The sequence below is a fragment of the Phyllosticta citribraziliensis genome (genome assembly GCF_038025025.1).
Source record: "Phyllosticta citribraziliensis strain CPC 17464 chromosome Unknown J3D65scaffold_10, whole genome shotgun sequence".
NCBI lineage: Eukaryota > Fungi > Ascomycota > Dothideomycetes > Botryosphaeriales > Phyllostictaceae > Phyllosticta > Phyllosticta citribraziliensis.
The window spans coordinates 1,143,927-1,159,147 of record NW_027117347.1 but is presented as its reverse complement, the minus strand read 5'-3'; the positions used below and the strand labels follow the sequence as shown (position 1 = coordinate 1,159,147).

Genomic DNA, 15,221 nt, shown 5'->3' with positions numbered 1-15,221 from the left:
CCCCCGGCGCCTCTCTCGGAAAGGGTTTGCAGTCTGTCGCGGGTGCCGAAGCAGATCCCCCATCTCTTGTTCCCAGGAGCACACCACGCATGCCCTCGCCATGAATCAGATGGACTCTTTCAATGCGCCGCCCTTTTTCAACCAGCAGCAGCTTGCCAGTAGCACCGCCTCACCCGCCCACGCCCACCATCATTCCCAGTCTCACTCCCAGTCCCAGCCGCCCCCGCACTTTGGCCAACCGCAGCCACAGCAGCAAGCTCACTTCCAGTTCCATGGCGCCGCCGCCCTTTCAACCATGCCGGGAGCCGCCTCCATGATGCAGCAGTCGCCGCGAGGTGAGTGATGTGGAACCCTACGTCGCCTAATTCTCCTCTGTCTCACCCGACCTGACCGACCCTTGCAGTCTCGCAGTCCTTTACTCAGGGCATGCCCTTTGCCCACCTCACCAGACCTACCATCTCGCCGCCCCGTCACGTCTCGCCGTATGCTGCCACCCACCAGAACCAGAACCAGAACCAGAACCACCACCTGTCGACCCCCGAACACTCGCAGCCAATGGCCGCCCCCGTGAGCCTGCCCTCCCACGGCGCCCCCCACCACCAAAAGGTTCAGACGCCGACCAAGCCCGCCCAGCAGCCGCCTTCGTCTCCCAGCACCCAGGCCCGCGACCACGAGCGCATATCGCTGCTGCTCGACATCAACAAGGACCTGCTCATCGAGGTCATGAAGTTCAAGGAACAGGGCCAAAAGGCTGCCGAGGGGCTCAAGGACCCAGAGACCAAGATCTACATCAACGAGTACGTCAAATCTGACCCCTTGCTGCGCAATGCGCCGGCGCGCTAACACGACACACCCAACAGCGTCATGCGCCGCCTCCAAGCCAACCTCTCCTACCTTGCGACCACGTACGAGCGCAAAGCCAGCCTTCCCGGCCCCGCCATCATGAGCGTGCCTTCGTCGCCGCCCTTTCCTGCCGGCCTGGCAGACATGTATACCAGACTGCAGAATCTGTTCCCCGGGTGGACTGGCGCACCGCTGAACCCTGCCGCCATGGCAGCCGCTCAGGGTGCCCAGGGAGCAGCCGCGCAGCAGGCGCAGCAGGCGCAGCAGGCGCAGCAGGCGCAGCAGCAGCAAATGCGCCAACACTTGCAACAGCAGCAGCAACAGCAGCAGCAGCAGATGGCGCAAGGCTCGCCTCAAGGACAGTCACACGGCTCTCTTGGTTGAGCGAGGCGCCCAAAAATCAGTTTGCCTCTTCTGATGTACAACACCCCCTACTCGGTCTTTGCTCGTCGCGCGTCTGTCACACTGAACGCGCGACATCTTTCCACTTATTTCTACCCCATCCTTGTCCAAGTTGCGTGCCGAATCTGCATACTGGATCAAAGGCGCTTCCCTTTTTGGCCTGTACACGAAACGATGACGACGAGCTGGGTCGCTTGCGTATCTGGAGATTGTTATTCAGCGGGAATGGCGAGCGAGCGTGGGCGGTTTGGCGCTGGTGCGGATCTTTCTCCCTCTCTTCTTTTCGACCCTTTTCTTCTGGGCGAATCGGTCTGTATTGCTTGTCCTGGATAGAGAAATAACGAGGGATCGGACGATGATGATGATGATACGGGTGCACTCGAATGGTAAAGAGAGCGCCGGAGCATGCCAGATGTCGGCTTGCCGCGATGATTTCCCCCTGGATGCCTACGTTGCTCGGCTTCACAGCTGGCAAGATTCACGCGAGGTTTTCGCGCCTAATCGTTTTGGAGTGCACAGATACGGTGAAGACCTGCTAGTGGATCAAAGGGGGGAAGGACCTAGGTTTGCTTAGTGGTATAATGATGGAAGCGTCTGATACCTGCGCGTCTCCCCTGGCCTCCACCATCTCGGCCCGGCAAAATTGCGATGGAATTGGACATGGAAATTGTATGCTTTGTTTTGAATTCGTCTGCCAAAAGTCTGGTTTAGCGGTCCCAATCCTTCTGGTATTTTTCTCATGATTTCCCGGTCCCAAAGATCGATGCCCTTGGACGAGAGGCATACGTAGAGTCTTCCTGACCGTCCAACTTTTGGCTCGATACAGAAAGCGGCATATACATACACACGCATCCCTGGCGCAAAAGCACGCATACCCCCACGTCCACGCGCTTTCCCCCGGCTCAGCTCTTCGCCTCGGCGCCAGCCCCGGCCTTCTTCCGCTTCTTCTGCTGCGTCTTGCGCTTACTGCGATCGCGCGGCTTCAGGGCCGTCATGCCCGCCTTGCAGACGTCGGCGTAGCGGGCGTAAAAGGCGTCGAGGGCGTCGGGCTGGACGAGTGTGCTCAGCTTGACCTTTTCGGCGCGGTGCGGCTTCGACTTGCCGTTGGTCGCGCGCACGATGACGGGCAGGGGCTCCGGCGGGTGCGTGTCCCAGAGCGGATCCTGAGCGAGGGCGGCTTGCGTGCGGTCGGCGGCGGCGGAGGGTGATGTGGGCGCGTCGACATCGTAGGTTACTGTTGCGGAGGGGTGAGTTGGTTGGTGTTTTAGGAGAGGGGGTAGGAGCCGTACGGCGCTTCTGCGTCAGGTAGATGCTGCCATGGTCTTTGGCGCGGCGCGAGTTGAAGAGGTCGGTGAGTTTTGCGAAGAACTGCGCGCAATCATTAGTGCCACTCTCCTCTTCTGCGGCCAGGTTGAAAAGCCGACGTACCTCGTCATTGCTGATGTGCGGATTTGCTGCCATGACGGGAGGAGCACAGCCGTGAGTGCTAGTGCTGGAGCATGTTGGAGCTGTGCATTTCTCAACAACTGGTGCTGGACTGACGTCGAGCTGCGGGAGGGCGGTGAGCCAGCGCTCGGCCCGGCGTCTGCCCCCTCCTCGGTCCGTGCCGACGCCCTGGGTGCGGTGGGCTCGCTCCATCGACCCGGAACCCTTCCTCTGACATTTTTCTGCTCCGATTCCCACACTCCAGCATGCCCCCTCGCAACCACGGCGGCCCCAAATTGCCTCGGGAGCTCTTGGATCGCATCGGAGGTATGCGCCGTCTCTGTTATCGCGCGCAGGAAAATCCACTGACCGTGCCGAACAGCTTCTGCTCCGTCTGATCGCAATGGGCGCAGTCGCAATGCTGTGACGAGTCGTAAAGATCGCCGCAAGGCGGAGCGCGTACAGAAGAGAGCTGTGCATCGACCGCAGTCAAGAGGTCCTCGCTTCTCGCGACCAGCAGCCGAAGAATCGCAAAGCGAGGACGAGGACGACTCTCCACCGCCGCCGCCGCCGAAGTCGAAACCTGCCGCGCGAGATGCCGAGCAAAAGACGCCCAAGCCGATTTTGAAGCAGCCTGAGCCAACGGCCAAACAAGACACGAAAAAAGCCGCCAAGGAACAAGAGTCTACCAAGGGCTCCAGGAAGGAGAAGAGGCAAGATGGTGCGTCGCCTCCGGCCACAAAAAAGGTGTCGAAACGCCTTCAGGAAAGACTCGACGAGGATGACGCCGAAATCAAGGCCCTGGAAAAGAAGCTTGGAATGAAGGGGAAAAAGATGCCCAAGGCCTTCGAAGACGACGGCCTCGCGGACCTTCTCGACGGCATTGACGACGAGTTGGACTTTGCCGTCTCCGGGAAGAGGAAGAGGACGACTGAGGACGACGAGTGGCTGAAAAATAAGAGGAGAAAGGCTGGAGGGACTCTGACGCGCGAGGAGTCTGTGAGTGACACGGGTTCGGATGAGGAGGATTCGGAGGACGAAGAGCTTGAAGATGGCTTGGAAGATGAGGATCTGGAAGATTCTGAAGAGGAGGACGACGTCGAAGGAGACGGAAACGGAGACGAGGACGACTTTTCGGGCTTCTCAGGAGAAGAAGACGAAGCCGACGAGGTGGATGAAGACCTCGAGGACGAAGAAATGGACGACGAAGAGTCGGAAGCGATCCAGCAACCAAAAGTCCGCGAAAATCCTTACCTTCCACCTGTACCAGCAGAGGCAAAACCTACCGGAAAATACATACCTCCCTCCATGCGAGGACCGCCCACGTCAGATGCCGAGTTGATGACTCGGTTACGGAGACAAACTCAAGGTTTACTCAATCGTCTGTCCGAAGCAAACCTGATCACCATCCTGAAAGATGTGGAACAGCTGTATTCCAAAAACCCGCGTCAATATGTCACTTCGACCCTCATTGACATTCTCCTGGGGCTGATATGCGACCGAACGACCCTGCAAGACACTTTCCTGATCCTCCACGCTGGATTCATCGCAGCCGTTTACAAGGTTGTCGGCATGGACTTTGGAGCTCAATTGGTTGAACGGTTTGTGTCCGAGTTCGACAAGCAGTACAGCAGTTTCAACGAAGAGACCAGCGGCAAAGAAACGACCAATCTCATGTCTCTGATGGCTGAGCTGTACAACTTTCAAGCCATTGGTAGCAACTTGGTGTTTGACTACATTCGTCTCTTCCTCGAGGAATTGAAAGAAATCAACACGGAACTGCTTCTTCGTCTTGTCAGGCTGTCAGGACCTCAACTCCGCCAAGACGATCCTTCGGCACTCAAAGACATTGTCATTCGGTTGCAAAAGGCCGTGGCAAAGGCGGGAGAGTCCAACTTGTCAGTGCGCTCAAAGTTCATGGTCGAGACCATCAACAACCTCAAAAACAACCGCATGAAGACGGGAGTTGCTGCGTCAGCCATCACATCCGAGCACACCACGCGCATGAAGAAGACGCTAGGATCCCTGAACAATCGTAGCATCAAGGCCAGTGAGCCGCTCCGCATTGGTCTGAAAGACATTATGGATACGGAGAAGAAGGGAAAATGGTGGCTAGTCGGTGCAAGCTGGCGGAACGAGGCCGAGGAAAATGCTGCCGAGGACAAGACACCCAAAGAGAAGCAAAAGTCAGCCAAAGTGGAGCCCGAAGAAATTATTGAAAGTGGCACCACGGACCTAATGCAGCTTGCCAAGGAGTCACGTATGAACACCGACATCCGGCGCGCTATTTTCATGTCCATCATGTCTGCGTCTGACTACAAGGATGCGCATCTGCGCCTGACGAAGCTCAGGCTGAAAAAGTCTCAAGAACTGGAGATTCCCAAGGTCCTGATACACTGCGCGGGTGCAGAGCAGAGCTACAACCCATACTACACGCTGATTGCGAGGCGCCTGTGTACTGAGAAGCAGCTGAAAAAGGCCTTCCAGTTCAGTCTTTGGGATCTGTTCAAGCGCATGGGCGAGAATGAAGATGGCGACGACATGGACCTGGATGAGGAGGATGGAGAAGAAGCGCTCACGACGAGGAAAATTGTCAACCTGGGCAAGATGTTTGGCACTCTCGTTGCAGAAAACGGACAGCCTATTACGGTCCTCAAGGTACGTGTACCAAAGTGTGGTGGTGGCAAAGATGCTCAAGCTGACCAATGTCGCAGACCCTGAACTTCGCTTACCTGCGGCCCAAGACTGAGGCTTTTGTCGAAGTGTTGCTGTCGACGGTGATTCTGCGGTCACAGAAAAAGGCCAGTGGCGGGCGAGATGAAAAGGCCCTGCTTGACATTGTCATGGTCACCAAGGATGCTCCCCAGATGGCGAGGGGCCTGCAGTACTTTTTCAAGAAAAAGGTGAGCAGGGCCGAGGCGGGGGCAAGCAAGGCGGAGCAGGAAACGATTCGTTGGGGAGCCCGAGTTGCGTTTGACGGACTCACGGTGCTCGCAACGCAGAGGATCGAGGCTGATTCCGAGTGAGAGGGGGAATTCGGGTGTAGAACAATGGCTGCGTGAATTATCCATACATGTCGTCGCTGATATCACCTCGCGCGCCAAGGCCGCATTCTGCCGCGTCCGCACTGACAGCCGCTCCCGCCCCGACGCTCCGAGAGGGACTCGTTTTCGCCCATACCGAAGCTGCCCGTCAGCCGTCACTCCAGACCTTGACTCTCTTTTTCTTCCCCACCTCTTCCACCCCTCGTCGCCCGCCATGTTCAAGCACTTAATACCCAAGACGACCACGAGGTCGTTCGCCCGCCCCCTCGCGGCGCCCCGCAGCGCCTTCCGCCACACGAGCTCAACATTCTACCTCGTTGACCGGTCAAAACGAGGTTATGCCACCGAGGCGCCTGAGAAGGACCTCGTCATCATCGGAGGAGGTGTCGCTGGCTACGTCGCTGCCATCAAGGCCGGCCAGGCCGGCCTGTCGGTCACTTGCATCGAGAAGCGTGGCTCCTTGGGCGGCACCTGTCTGAACGTTGGCTGCATACCGTCAAAGTCGCTGCTCAACAACTCGCACCTCTACCACCAGATCCTGCACGACAGCAAGCACCGCGGCATTGAGGTCGGCGATGTCAAGCTCAACCTCGAGCAGATGATGAAGGCCAAGGACCAGTCCGTCTCTGGCCTGACCAAGGGTATCGAGTTCCTGTTCAAGAAAAACAACGTCGAGTACATCAAGGGCACCGGCGCGTTCCAGGACGAGCACACGGTCAAGGTCAACCTCCTCGAGGGCGGCGAGACCGCCGTGCGCGGCAAGAACATCATCATTGCTACCGGTTCCGAGGCCACGCCGTTCCCCGGCATGACCATTGACGAGGAGAAGGTCATTACCAGCACCGGCGCCATCGCCCTCAAGCAGGTTCCCAACAAGATGGTTGTCATTGGTGGTGGAATCATTGGTCTCGAAATGGTGGGTATACCGCGGGGGGAAATCCTTTGCGGGGAAAAAGCAAAATAATAACTGTGCTGTAGGCCTCCGTATGGTCGAGACTGGGCGCCGACGTCACCGTCGTCGAATTCTTGGGCCAGATTGGCGGTCCCGGCATGGACGTGGAGATCTCCAAGGCCACTGAGAAGATTCTCAAGAAGCAGGGCATCAAGTTCAAGACTGGCACCAAGGTCTCTAGCGGCGAGGTTCACTCCGCTGGCGTCAAGGTCGCCGTTGAGGCTGCCAAGGGTGGCAAGGAGGAGACTGTATGAGCACCTGAACCCCTTGGGATGCTGAAGCTATGCTGACCAGCTCGGTAGCTCGACGCCGACGTTGTTCTCGTCGCCATCGGCCGCCGCCCCTACACCCAAGGTCTGGGAATCGAGAAGGTTGGCATCGAGACGGACGACAGGGGCCGCCTGGTCATTGACCACGAGTACCGCACCAAGCTGCCGCACGTCCGGGTAATTGGCGACTGCACCTTCGGTCCCATGCTGGCGCACAAGGCTGAGGAGGAGGCCGTCGCGGCTATTGAGTACATCACCAAGAACTACGGCCACGTCAACTACGGCGTCATCCCCTCGGTCATGTACACGCACCCCGAGGTCGCATGGGTTGGCCAGAACGAGGCCGAGCTCAAGCAGGCCGGCATCAACTACAAGGTCGGAACCTTCCCCTTCTCGGCCAACTCGCGTGCCAAGACCAACCTTGACACCGAGGGACTCGTCAAGTTCCTCGCCGACAAGGAGACGGACCGCATCCTGGGTGTCCACATTGTCGGCCCGAACGCTGGCGAGATGATTGCCGAGGCTGGTCTTGCGATTGAATACGGCGCGTCGTCTGAGGACGTCGCCCGCGTGTGTCACGCCCACCCGACCCTGAGCGAAGCTGTAAGTGTCCTCATTTTCCCCCGTCTACAAAGCTGTTCTAACGCAAAATCCCTACAGTTCAAGGAGGCGGCGCTCAACACGTACGACAAGGCGATCCACTACTAGACTAGGACAAATAGAGAAGCTGCCTGAGGAGACGAGAGGCACCAGCAGTAGAGGTGGTGGTGTTACTGGCTGCTGCCGGGGAGGGCATTGTAATTAAGATAGAAAGTCGTTGACCACGTCAGCATCCCATGTTACCGTTACCAGCACAAGCACGGCGTACACACGCACGGGCAACCAGTACTTGCCTGTGGTTCAAAAGAGAATGCATGCGTTCGATTTAGCCAGCCAGCCAGCTTGCCTACCAGTCGATTCAGTCAGCCGTTGTTTAGTCGTGCGAGAACAAGCGTGCCATCAGAAAAGCAAGGCAGAATGTGTAGGATGCCGGAGTAGTGCTTTTCCATGCGTTGGTTCCTCCTCCTGTTTCCTGAGACCAGGCGCAACACAGTTTGGGTGATAGATGAGGGTCGGGACATCAACTCTGTCCCCTCTCTTGGGGCCAGAGACTACGATATGAACACGCTACAATACAATCTGAAATCTCCTCTCTCACAAATTCTTGAACGTGGTAACCGGGCAGGCGCCCATCTTTCGTTTTCGTTTCTCTCCCACTGTGGACACGGAATACAGACAAGCATGCGGGAAAGAGCACTCCACAAGTGTCGTAGTTAATCGATTCGATAGCAGAGGTTCGTTCGGCTCCTTCGAGGCAATCAAAGCGCCTTTGGTTGTGAATGGAGAGAAGAGGGGAAGGGGGCACGGCGGGCGACCCACCCCCTGGATTGAATTTGGCCCCCCCCCCCCCCCCCCCCCTGTTCGCCCTTTTCTACCTGCGGTTGCTTTGGTTGCAGCGTGCTCCATGCCACTGGTGTTGGGTTTGTTGTCCTGTCCAACGGATACTGTACACTGGATTTGATTCTAAGACACGGTTAAGAGATAAATAGAAGATTGGGGCGGAGTGGTTGTTGTCAGCCGTTAGAAAACTTCATCTATTCTATTAATCTGCCGACCAAGGCAAAGACATATCACGATAAAGACGACAGCGTCTTCTATTTAACGATGACTCCATCCACACAGACAGACATCCTCGCAAGTTCTTTCAAGAAATAAAACCTAGACTCTCAATGCAGAAGGAAAAAGCAATCCGACCCGTTCTATATTTCCCACAATTCCGCGATTGATCTTTGACGCATTTGAAATAATCGGCCTACGCAAGAATCAAAGCATTTCTTCAACGCTCCTAGACAATGTATTTAGTCACGATCACACAAAGTCAGCAGCAGACAAGAATCGTTGCGAACGGGATGATACTGCACATCCTTACGCGGGCACGGTACGAGTACGGAGTCAGCAACGTCCATCGCGACCAAGACGGGGTCCAAGTCGGCAACAAGCCGGGGGAAGGGACTGGGGGCTCCGTCGCATAGATAGACGGAAAGGAGATCCGTGAAGTGTCGCCTCGGAGGGGCGGCAGTCATCCGAGGATGCTATTTACCTAGATAAGTAGACGCGTGCGAACGCTACGAATACCGCTTGCCCGCTTGCTCGCTTCCTTCCGCAAAGTCCAACTCGGCACTCTAGTATACGTGCTTGGCTGCGTTTGAGCATTTGAGCAACCAGTGTGTGGGTGCGAATGGTGGTGTGTGGACGAGTGAGTTAAACTACGCAGCTTCTGCTCGGACCAACGAGCGAAATGGCGGATGGATGGAGCCGGGCAGGTCTGGCTAGGGCCAGCAGACAGACAAAGCAAACAGAGAGGACAAATGCCGACGCGCACTGCGGAGGGGGAGGTGGACGGACGATGTGTAAGGAGGGTACGGAATGGGCGGCTTGATATAATAAAGTGTCGGCGCTGCGACCGTTGGCGGCCAGCAGAGTTTCGGGGCTGCTGCCGAACTGTGTGTGGCTCGGAAGGCAGGCATGCATGGCGATTAAGGCAACGGGAGGGGCGGACGGACGGATAGACGGTCTGACGGTTAGGCAGTGGAAGGAAAAAAAAGGGCAGGCACCACGCGCAACGTTAGACTACTGTACTGTAAGGCATCAAGGTTTGCCGTGGTTGGCCACATGAGAAAGCCTGTGCGTTGCCTGACTTTAGGGCAGCCGTTGAGAAACGGCTGCCGAGCGCCGTCGGCGTTGGAGCAAAAGGGACGACGCGCGTTGGGGTCCCTGGTTCAGACTTTGGGATGATGGTGGCTGGGGCATGGCATCCATTATTCAAGATTGTCGTATTTCTACTTCTCGTCCGTTGCTTGATCGTCGTACAGAAGGAAGTTAATTTGCGAAACCCTGGACCCTTCAAAGAAGGAGCCCTGGGTGTAGACAGATGCTCGCCTTAAGGGATGAAGGCATTACTTCAAAGCGCCAATGCAGAATTGAGTAAGACTTTTGCTGGGCAGAGGTGACGATAAGGAAGTAGAGAACAGGGTATCCAAGAAGTGGGAGAAGAAGAGACGGTGGTTGGAAGCGACCCGCTTTTGGAAGACGAAGGGGAAGCATGAAAATGACCAGACATTACAAGGTGATGAACGGAAGCTCTACCCGAGAAGAACAGAGACACGATGTCGATAAGCTGCCAACGTCTCCAGCGAGCTGGATATCCGTCGCAGCCAATATCGAGACTTTGCGATGGAACAGGGGCTCGCTTCAAATTACGAAGATTGCGCAGAGTGCGCAAAATTATACCAATCAGCGCCTGCAGAACGAAAAAAATACACTTGAGCAGCGAAAGTGATGCGCATAAGCCGTTTCGTCCTCTGCTGGCTGGTGTGGACGCCTAGGCACTTGTCGCAGCGAATGCATGTTTCCACAGTGATGTGTGCAAGGATTTTATGCAGGGTTTACGCCGTGAGAATTAAAGTAAACATGGGTCGTAAGAAAGCGAATGGATTGCCGTCTGCGTTGCTCGTGATTCCGAGGCTGAAAAACGCTCAAGTGCCGGAGATGTACATGTTCCATGTTGATCGTGCCGTCAGAATAACGAATGAGTTGGGCTTCAGCCCGGAAAACAGCAGTGCAGCATCGTCGCGATGGCCATGGCAGAAGGAGTCGAAAGCCGCGATTTGAATGCGTCGTAATGTTCTGACGAAGTGTCCGCGCATCATTCATGGCCAAGTGTCGCTATGGCCATAGAGGCCTCGGTGGATAGAAATCTCGCGTCCTTCCGTGTTCAAAACTCCTTGAAAAAGCCGCCTACGTGCTCGTTGATCGGATCTGGTGTGCTTACTGGGCCCGGCCCGCGGCTGGTAGTCATGCTCGCTGCCTTTTGGTTGCCAGAGCTTGATCTCATTTGTTTGCCAGCAAAATTTCTTGAGTTTGCAGCTCCTCTCAAATCCGATAAACCTCCATCAGAGTGCTTCGAGTCAGACCTCTGAGTGGGTTCTACAAATGCTTCCATACGCATCATTCCAGCTACAGCGTCGAAAAACTCACGCCGTTGCGTCGAGTGGGTGGCGGCACTGGAAGATGCTGACGTACGGCGACTTGTCGAGGGATTGTAAATGCTAGATGGAACTGATGGGGGGACATTCGGGCTCGTCGGACTTTGAATATCGCTCGTGCCGGCTGACGGACTCCTAGTCGATTGAATTGCCTTTGGTATTGCGGGGACTGGCGGAATGTTTGCAGATGCGTGATTGCTGGAGAAACTTCGACCAAAGAAGTTGTGTGGCATGGGGGGTCGGAAGGTCGTTTGCCGCGGGGAAGAAACACTCCTCTTCCTGCCGTGATACCGTGGTATGGCAGGAGGGCTGAAAGACTCGGATGCCGGAGACTGTGTCACTTTCCCTTCAGGCGGTGATTCGGACTGTATGGGAGCTTTATCCTTGGCTATTTGAGCCTCTTTAGTGGCACGAATGGAGCTGCTGCTCTTGCTAGTGCTCAAAGGGCCTAGTTTCCTTTTAATCGGCTCTTGCGGAGCGGGGGTTGGCAGTTGACCCAGGTTTGGGAGAGACTGAGAAGAGTGTGCAAGGAATGAGAGAGCTGTAAGCCAAATGTAATGGCGCTCTGCACTCATTGCCGTAAATTTGAGAGCGCGGGCCGGGGTAAGGACTAGTATAGATCGGTTGAACACAGGTTGCGATCCACTGCCCTTTGGAGGTGGTCCATCATCTTTGACATCCAAAACTGATTGTACCACGACTGTAGAATATTAGCGAAGAACCATCCAAGTATAAGCGTGACTTACGTTTGCGACCAGGCTTGCCCATAAGACCCGTGTTGTTTGTTGGTTGCTTGCTGCTCCAGAGAATGGATCGTTCATACGGCGAGATCCAAACCCAGCGCTTGTGGCGTACACCGTTGATTCCAGTATTGCCGGTGCCATCATCCTTGCCAAAGTCCGGGCTCACAGAGTCGGAAACACCAAAAGATTTCCTACCACGAACGTATTTCCACATCCATTCTCCTACCATGGTGATGGCAATGGCATCAACAACACTAATGGATTGCGACGGTGACTCTGGAGAGTGGTTGCTGTCTTGGTTCGCTGTGCTTCGCGAATGCTGGCTCCTGTGTGCACGACCCTCGGGACGGGATTGCTTTGGAGTCGACACCCGGTCCTGGCCTACTGGGGACTGGGTCTGGCTGCCAGTCGGAGAGGTCAAGGAGGTCTTTGGTGGAGGCGGCGATCTGCCTGGGAAGCGATCGCTCCTACGCATGACAGCTGCCGATCGTACTTTGCGCAGGCTGTCTTGACGAGCCGTCGAGTCCTTGCGCGAACGTCGGTTGGCAAGCATGTTGTTGCGGATGGGCGGGCTTTGCGAACCTTCACTTCTGCTTAACGGCAACTTCCTAGAGCTGGACCGGATGGGCACGGGGTATGGAGGCCGTGCAGAAGCAAGCTTGCTCGACTCACCGAGTCCTTGAGAAACTCTGGTCGGGCTCATGTTAGACCGACGCAGGCTGGATTGCCGTCGAATCGGTGGGCTCTTCTCAACCTTGGCGGAACACGAGGACCTTGGGCGCGAAGGCGGTTCTTTCTCCTCAGGCACAGGCGTCGGCGGTTTGGCAAGGCGGCTGTGGTATTTCGTCATCCGGCTGTATGTCGAATTTTCTCTTCGTTGTTCGTCGTCACTCTCGTCGGCAACGGCTTCTTCGTCGAATCCCGCAAATAGACTGCTTGACCTGAACGGCCGGCGGATGCCATCGGTGCTTTCGGTCGTCAAGGGACCGTCATCATTGTGCCCCGGGTACTTGTCTTCGGTAGCCTCGACCGATTTGTGTCGCATTGATTTCAGCGCTGACTGTGCTGCTTGGGTTGCACGCAAGGGACTTTTGCCCTTTTCCTCGAAAGGCTTAGCAAGGACTGGCTTTGTCTCGGGTGATCCATTTGTTTCCGAAGTAGCAAGCTGCGATGATATCGAGGATGGAAGTAGGTGAGCTGGTAGCTTGCCTAGCCTGGTGACCATGATAGGCTCGGTTTGCATGGCTCGTGAACAAACGTCAGGCAACATATCTGGAGAGGTCTGCGAACAGACACTTTTTGTTCCAGGCGGAAGCACAACACGAGTCGGCGAGGTGGGGCACGAACCAGGTGGTTCTATGGTTATTTGGGGCACGGCAATGACTGTTGGTGGTGGGGCCCGGGTCGGAGTAGGCGGAACGTCAAGGTTGTTCGTTTCAGATATTTTGATTTCGGTCGTCTGAGTCGATACCGACGTCATTTTTGGTCGTGAATTTGTCGAAGGAGAGGAAGCCGTTGGACTTTGATGAAACAAGACTGTAGGTGTCTCTGGAGGACTCGGCGGATGATTTAAAGTTTGACATGAAGAGGAGACCATGGGGCGGGTCTTGTGATGCGGAATCTCAGACCCTGTTTGTTGATCTGAGATAGGCTTTTTTCGCTGATTGGTTTCCAAATTGACCATGGCGCTGACGATGTGACCGCTGTTTCTTGCTGCTGCCATGACTTGGGGAGCAACTTTGGGAGAAGGAGGCGGAGAAGGTTGCACGCCTGTGTCGACATACTCGTGCTTGGGTTGAACGACTTCTCTAGACGGCTTCGCAGATTTGTCCAAGCTTTGACGACCAATAGAGACGTTATCAACAGATTGCTTGGCCTCCTTCGCATCGCTTTCGTGCTCCGAGGTTGACTGTTTACCATCAGTCTCCAGCCCGAGCATTTTCCTGGCTTTGCCGTCGGGTAGCTGGGATTGCCTCAGTTCCAAGGCTCGCCTGGCCCGCAATTCATTTTCAGAGTAGTCTTCAGAGTCAAGACCATCATCAAGATCCGCCTCTTCTTCTTCTTCCTCCTCTATCTCCTCCTCGTCCTCCTCGTCGAGTGCCAACTCGTCAGCGAGGCTGGGACCGCTGAGTTTTTGCTGTAGCTCGGAGCCGACAGTCAACACGGAAGCTCTGTTTCTGCGGAAGCTCCTCATGCTGCCACCACTGTGGTTGCGTTCATGTCTACTCCTTTGGCTGAGCGTGCGCTTCGGGGAATTAGAAAGACTTTGTGGAGGAAGGCTAACTCCATCACTCTCCATAGCAAAGCCGCTGTCTCGGATATTTTCCTCGGTTTCGGTCTCGAAACACTCCTGAGCGGCGGCTTGCTGGGCCGCCAGTTCTTCCAAGACGGCTTTCAGACGGGTTTCGCTGACGTGAATGCGACGCTCAAGGGATCTCTTTTCAGCATCCCAGGTGTCCTTGTCTTTTTGCCAGAGATCCTGGGTGCGATCCGACGCGTCTCCCTCGTTCCTGGCTTTTTTCCGAGTGTCTTCAAGCTTGTTGCGGAGCATCTCGGTTTCTGCCTTGGCCTGGTCGCGTTCATGCGCCAGCTCTTCGAGAGTGGTAAATGTGTCGGTTTCCAATGTTTTGACATGGCGTTTCGCAGCTCGACTCTCGCTCTGGCTAGCGGACAATCGAGTGTGCAGGTCTTGAGTTTCGTTTTGGGAAGATTCGAGACTAGTCTCCAAATCCTCGATTATGCGATTCTTGGAGTTTATGTCTCTTCTCAAGTTGAGAATTTCGGCAACGAGGTTGGCTTGCAACGTGGGCGTCAGACGTCGTGGATCGAATGAAAAGGCATTGTCTCCCACAGAATCAGGAGAGGACTCTGAGTGTAGCGGAGGAGGCGATGCATCTGGGTCGCCAGGGGTTGACGGAGTACCATGGCGAGACGAGCGCGCAGGAGACGAGGGCTGAGGGGTCATGAAGATTGTTTCTGAGGACGTTTGGCGCGACGGAGGCGCTTTGGAGTCATGATCAGAAGAGTAACCAGAAGCCATGATATGAAATAGAGGATTGGACCAGCAACTAGGCGACAGTGGCGCTAGGAGCCCTAAAACTTTTGAAACCAGGGCAATTGGTGTGCGCCCAGCTGGATACTAAGACTGGAGATCCCAGGCAGTCAGAAGCGCTGGAGCATCAAGCATGACTGCGCGTAAGGTTAGCGTGTCCGATCCGACAGATGAGGCAAGGAAAGCCTGGCATCTGGCGCTGAGCCAATAGCGCCAGAGTACATACTTTTCAAGGGCGAGCTTATTGCATCGTTGCGCGGGACGAGTCCTTTTATGCAAGATGAAACGACCAGCACGGAAAGCCCAAGACGCTGTTCGGTGTCTTTTGGTTTGAAAAGGGGAGTGCCTGAGTCCGAATCTGACGGCGGACTGGGTGACGAAAATGAGGGCGAGATTCTCGTTTGCA

The 15,221-nt window shown here is 55.6% G+C and overlaps 4 protein-coding genes across 4 annotated transcripts; 2 read left to right on the top strand and 2 right to left on the bottom strand.

The window, feature by feature from the left end:
- The first annotated feature begins 294 nt into the window (after positions 1-294).
- Positions 295-1,504, top strand: J3D65DRAFT_71044 (uncharacterized protein). Its single transcript, XM_066804105.1, has 3 exons — positions 295-797; positions 861-1,101; positions 1,129-1,504. Exons 1-3 carry the CDS (start codon positions 427-429, stop codon positions 1,225-1,227), a joined length of 711 nt encoding a protein of 236 aa, XP_066652531.1. The 5' UTR covers positions 295-426; the 3' UTR covers positions 1,228-1,504.
- A 399-nt stretch (positions 1,505-1,903) lies between these two features.
- J3D65DRAFT_634473 (signal recognition particle, SRP9/SRP14 subunit) lies at positions 1,904-2,785 on the bottom strand. Its single transcript, XM_066801230.1, has 3 exons — positions 2,674-2,785; positions 2,535-2,613; positions 1,904-2,479 (listed from the first exon to the last, which is right to left on the bottom strand). Exons 1-3 carry the CDS (start codon positions 2,704-2,706, stop codon positions 2,148-2,150), a joined length of 444 nt encoding a protein of 147 aa, XP_066652530.1. The 5' UTR covers positions 2,707-2,785; the 3' UTR covers positions 1,904-2,147.
- A 140-nt stretch (positions 2,786-2,925) lies between these two features.
- On the top strand, positions 2,926-8,134 carry J3D65DRAFT_661039 (uncharacterized protein). The gene is made up of 7 exons (XM_066802587.1): positions 2,926-2,997; positions 3,053-5,328; positions 5,385-5,573; positions 5,632-6,630; positions 6,693-6,914; positions 6,969-7,538; positions 7,596-8,134. Exons 1-7 carry the CDS (start codon positions 2,937-2,939, stop codon positions 7,641-7,643), a joined length of 4,365 nt encoding a protein of 1,454 aa, XP_066652529.1. The 5' UTR covers positions 2,926-2,936; the 3' UTR covers positions 7,644-8,134.
- Positions 8,135-10,697: 2,563 nt separating this feature from the next.
- On the bottom strand, positions 10,698-15,044 carry J3D65DRAFT_70882 (meiotic cell cortex C-terminal pleckstrin homology-domain-containing protein). Its single transcript, XM_066804104.1, has 3 exons — positions 15,042-15,044; positions 11,767-14,952; positions 10,698-11,720 (listed from the first exon to the last, which is right to left on the bottom strand). The coding sequence occupies exons 2-3, from the start codon at positions 14,801-14,803 to the stop codon at positions 10,750-10,752; spliced, it is 4,008 nt and encodes a 1,335-aa protein (XP_066652528.1). The 5' UTR covers positions 14,804-14,952; positions 15,042-15,044; the 3' UTR covers positions 10,698-10,749.
- Between the last annotated feature and the right edge of the window lie 177 nt (positions 15,045-15,221).

Excerpts from the sequence above, each read along its gene's own strand:
- J3D65DRAFT_71044 (XM_066804105.1), top strand. The coding sequence starts at position 427 with ATGCCCTTTGCCCACCTCACCAGACCTACCATCTCGCCGCCCCGTCAC. Across the intron at positions 798-860 it reads ACCAAGATCTACATCAACGA|CGTCATGCGCCGCCTCCAAG; the intron begins GTACGTCAAATC and ends CACACCCAACAG. Across the intron at positions 1,102-1,128 it reads CCGCGCAGCAGGCGCAGCAG|CAGCAAATGCGCCAACACTT; the intron begins GCGCAGCAGGCG and ends CAGGCGCAGCAG.
- J3D65DRAFT_634473 (XM_066801230.1), bottom strand. The coding sequence starts at position 2,706 with ATGGCAGCAAATCCGCACATCAGCAATGACGAG. Across the intron at positions 2,614-2,673 it reads CGCACATCAGCAATGACGAG|TTCTTCGCAAAACTCACCGA; the intron begins GTACGTCGGCTT and ends GATTGCGCGCAG. Across the intron at positions 2,480-2,534 it reads CTACCTGACGCAGAAGCGCC|TAACCTACGATGTCGACGCG; the intron begins GTACGGCTCCTA and ends CCTCCGCAACAG.
- J3D65DRAFT_661039 (XM_066802587.1), top strand. The coding sequence starts at position 2,937 with ATGCCCCCTCGCAACCACGGCGGCCCCAAATTGCCTCGGGAGCTCTTG. Across the intron at positions 6,631-6,692 it reads GAATCATTGGTCTCGAAATG|GCCTCCGTATGGTCGAGACT; the intron begins GTGGGTATACCG and ends ACTGTGCTGTAG. Across the intron at positions 7,539-7,595 it reads ACCCGACCCTGAGCGAAGCT|TTCAAGGAGGCGGCGCTCAA; the intron begins GTAAGTGTCCTC and ends AAATCCCTACAG.
- J3D65DRAFT_70882 (XM_066804104.1), bottom strand. The coding sequence starts at position 14,803 with ATGGCTTCTGGTTACTCTTCTGATCATGACTCCAAAGCGCCTCCGTCG. Across the intron at positions 11,721-11,766 it reads GGGCAAGCCTGGTCGCAAAC|TCGTGGTACAATCAGTTTTG; the intron begins GTAAGTCACGCT and ends AATATTCTACAG.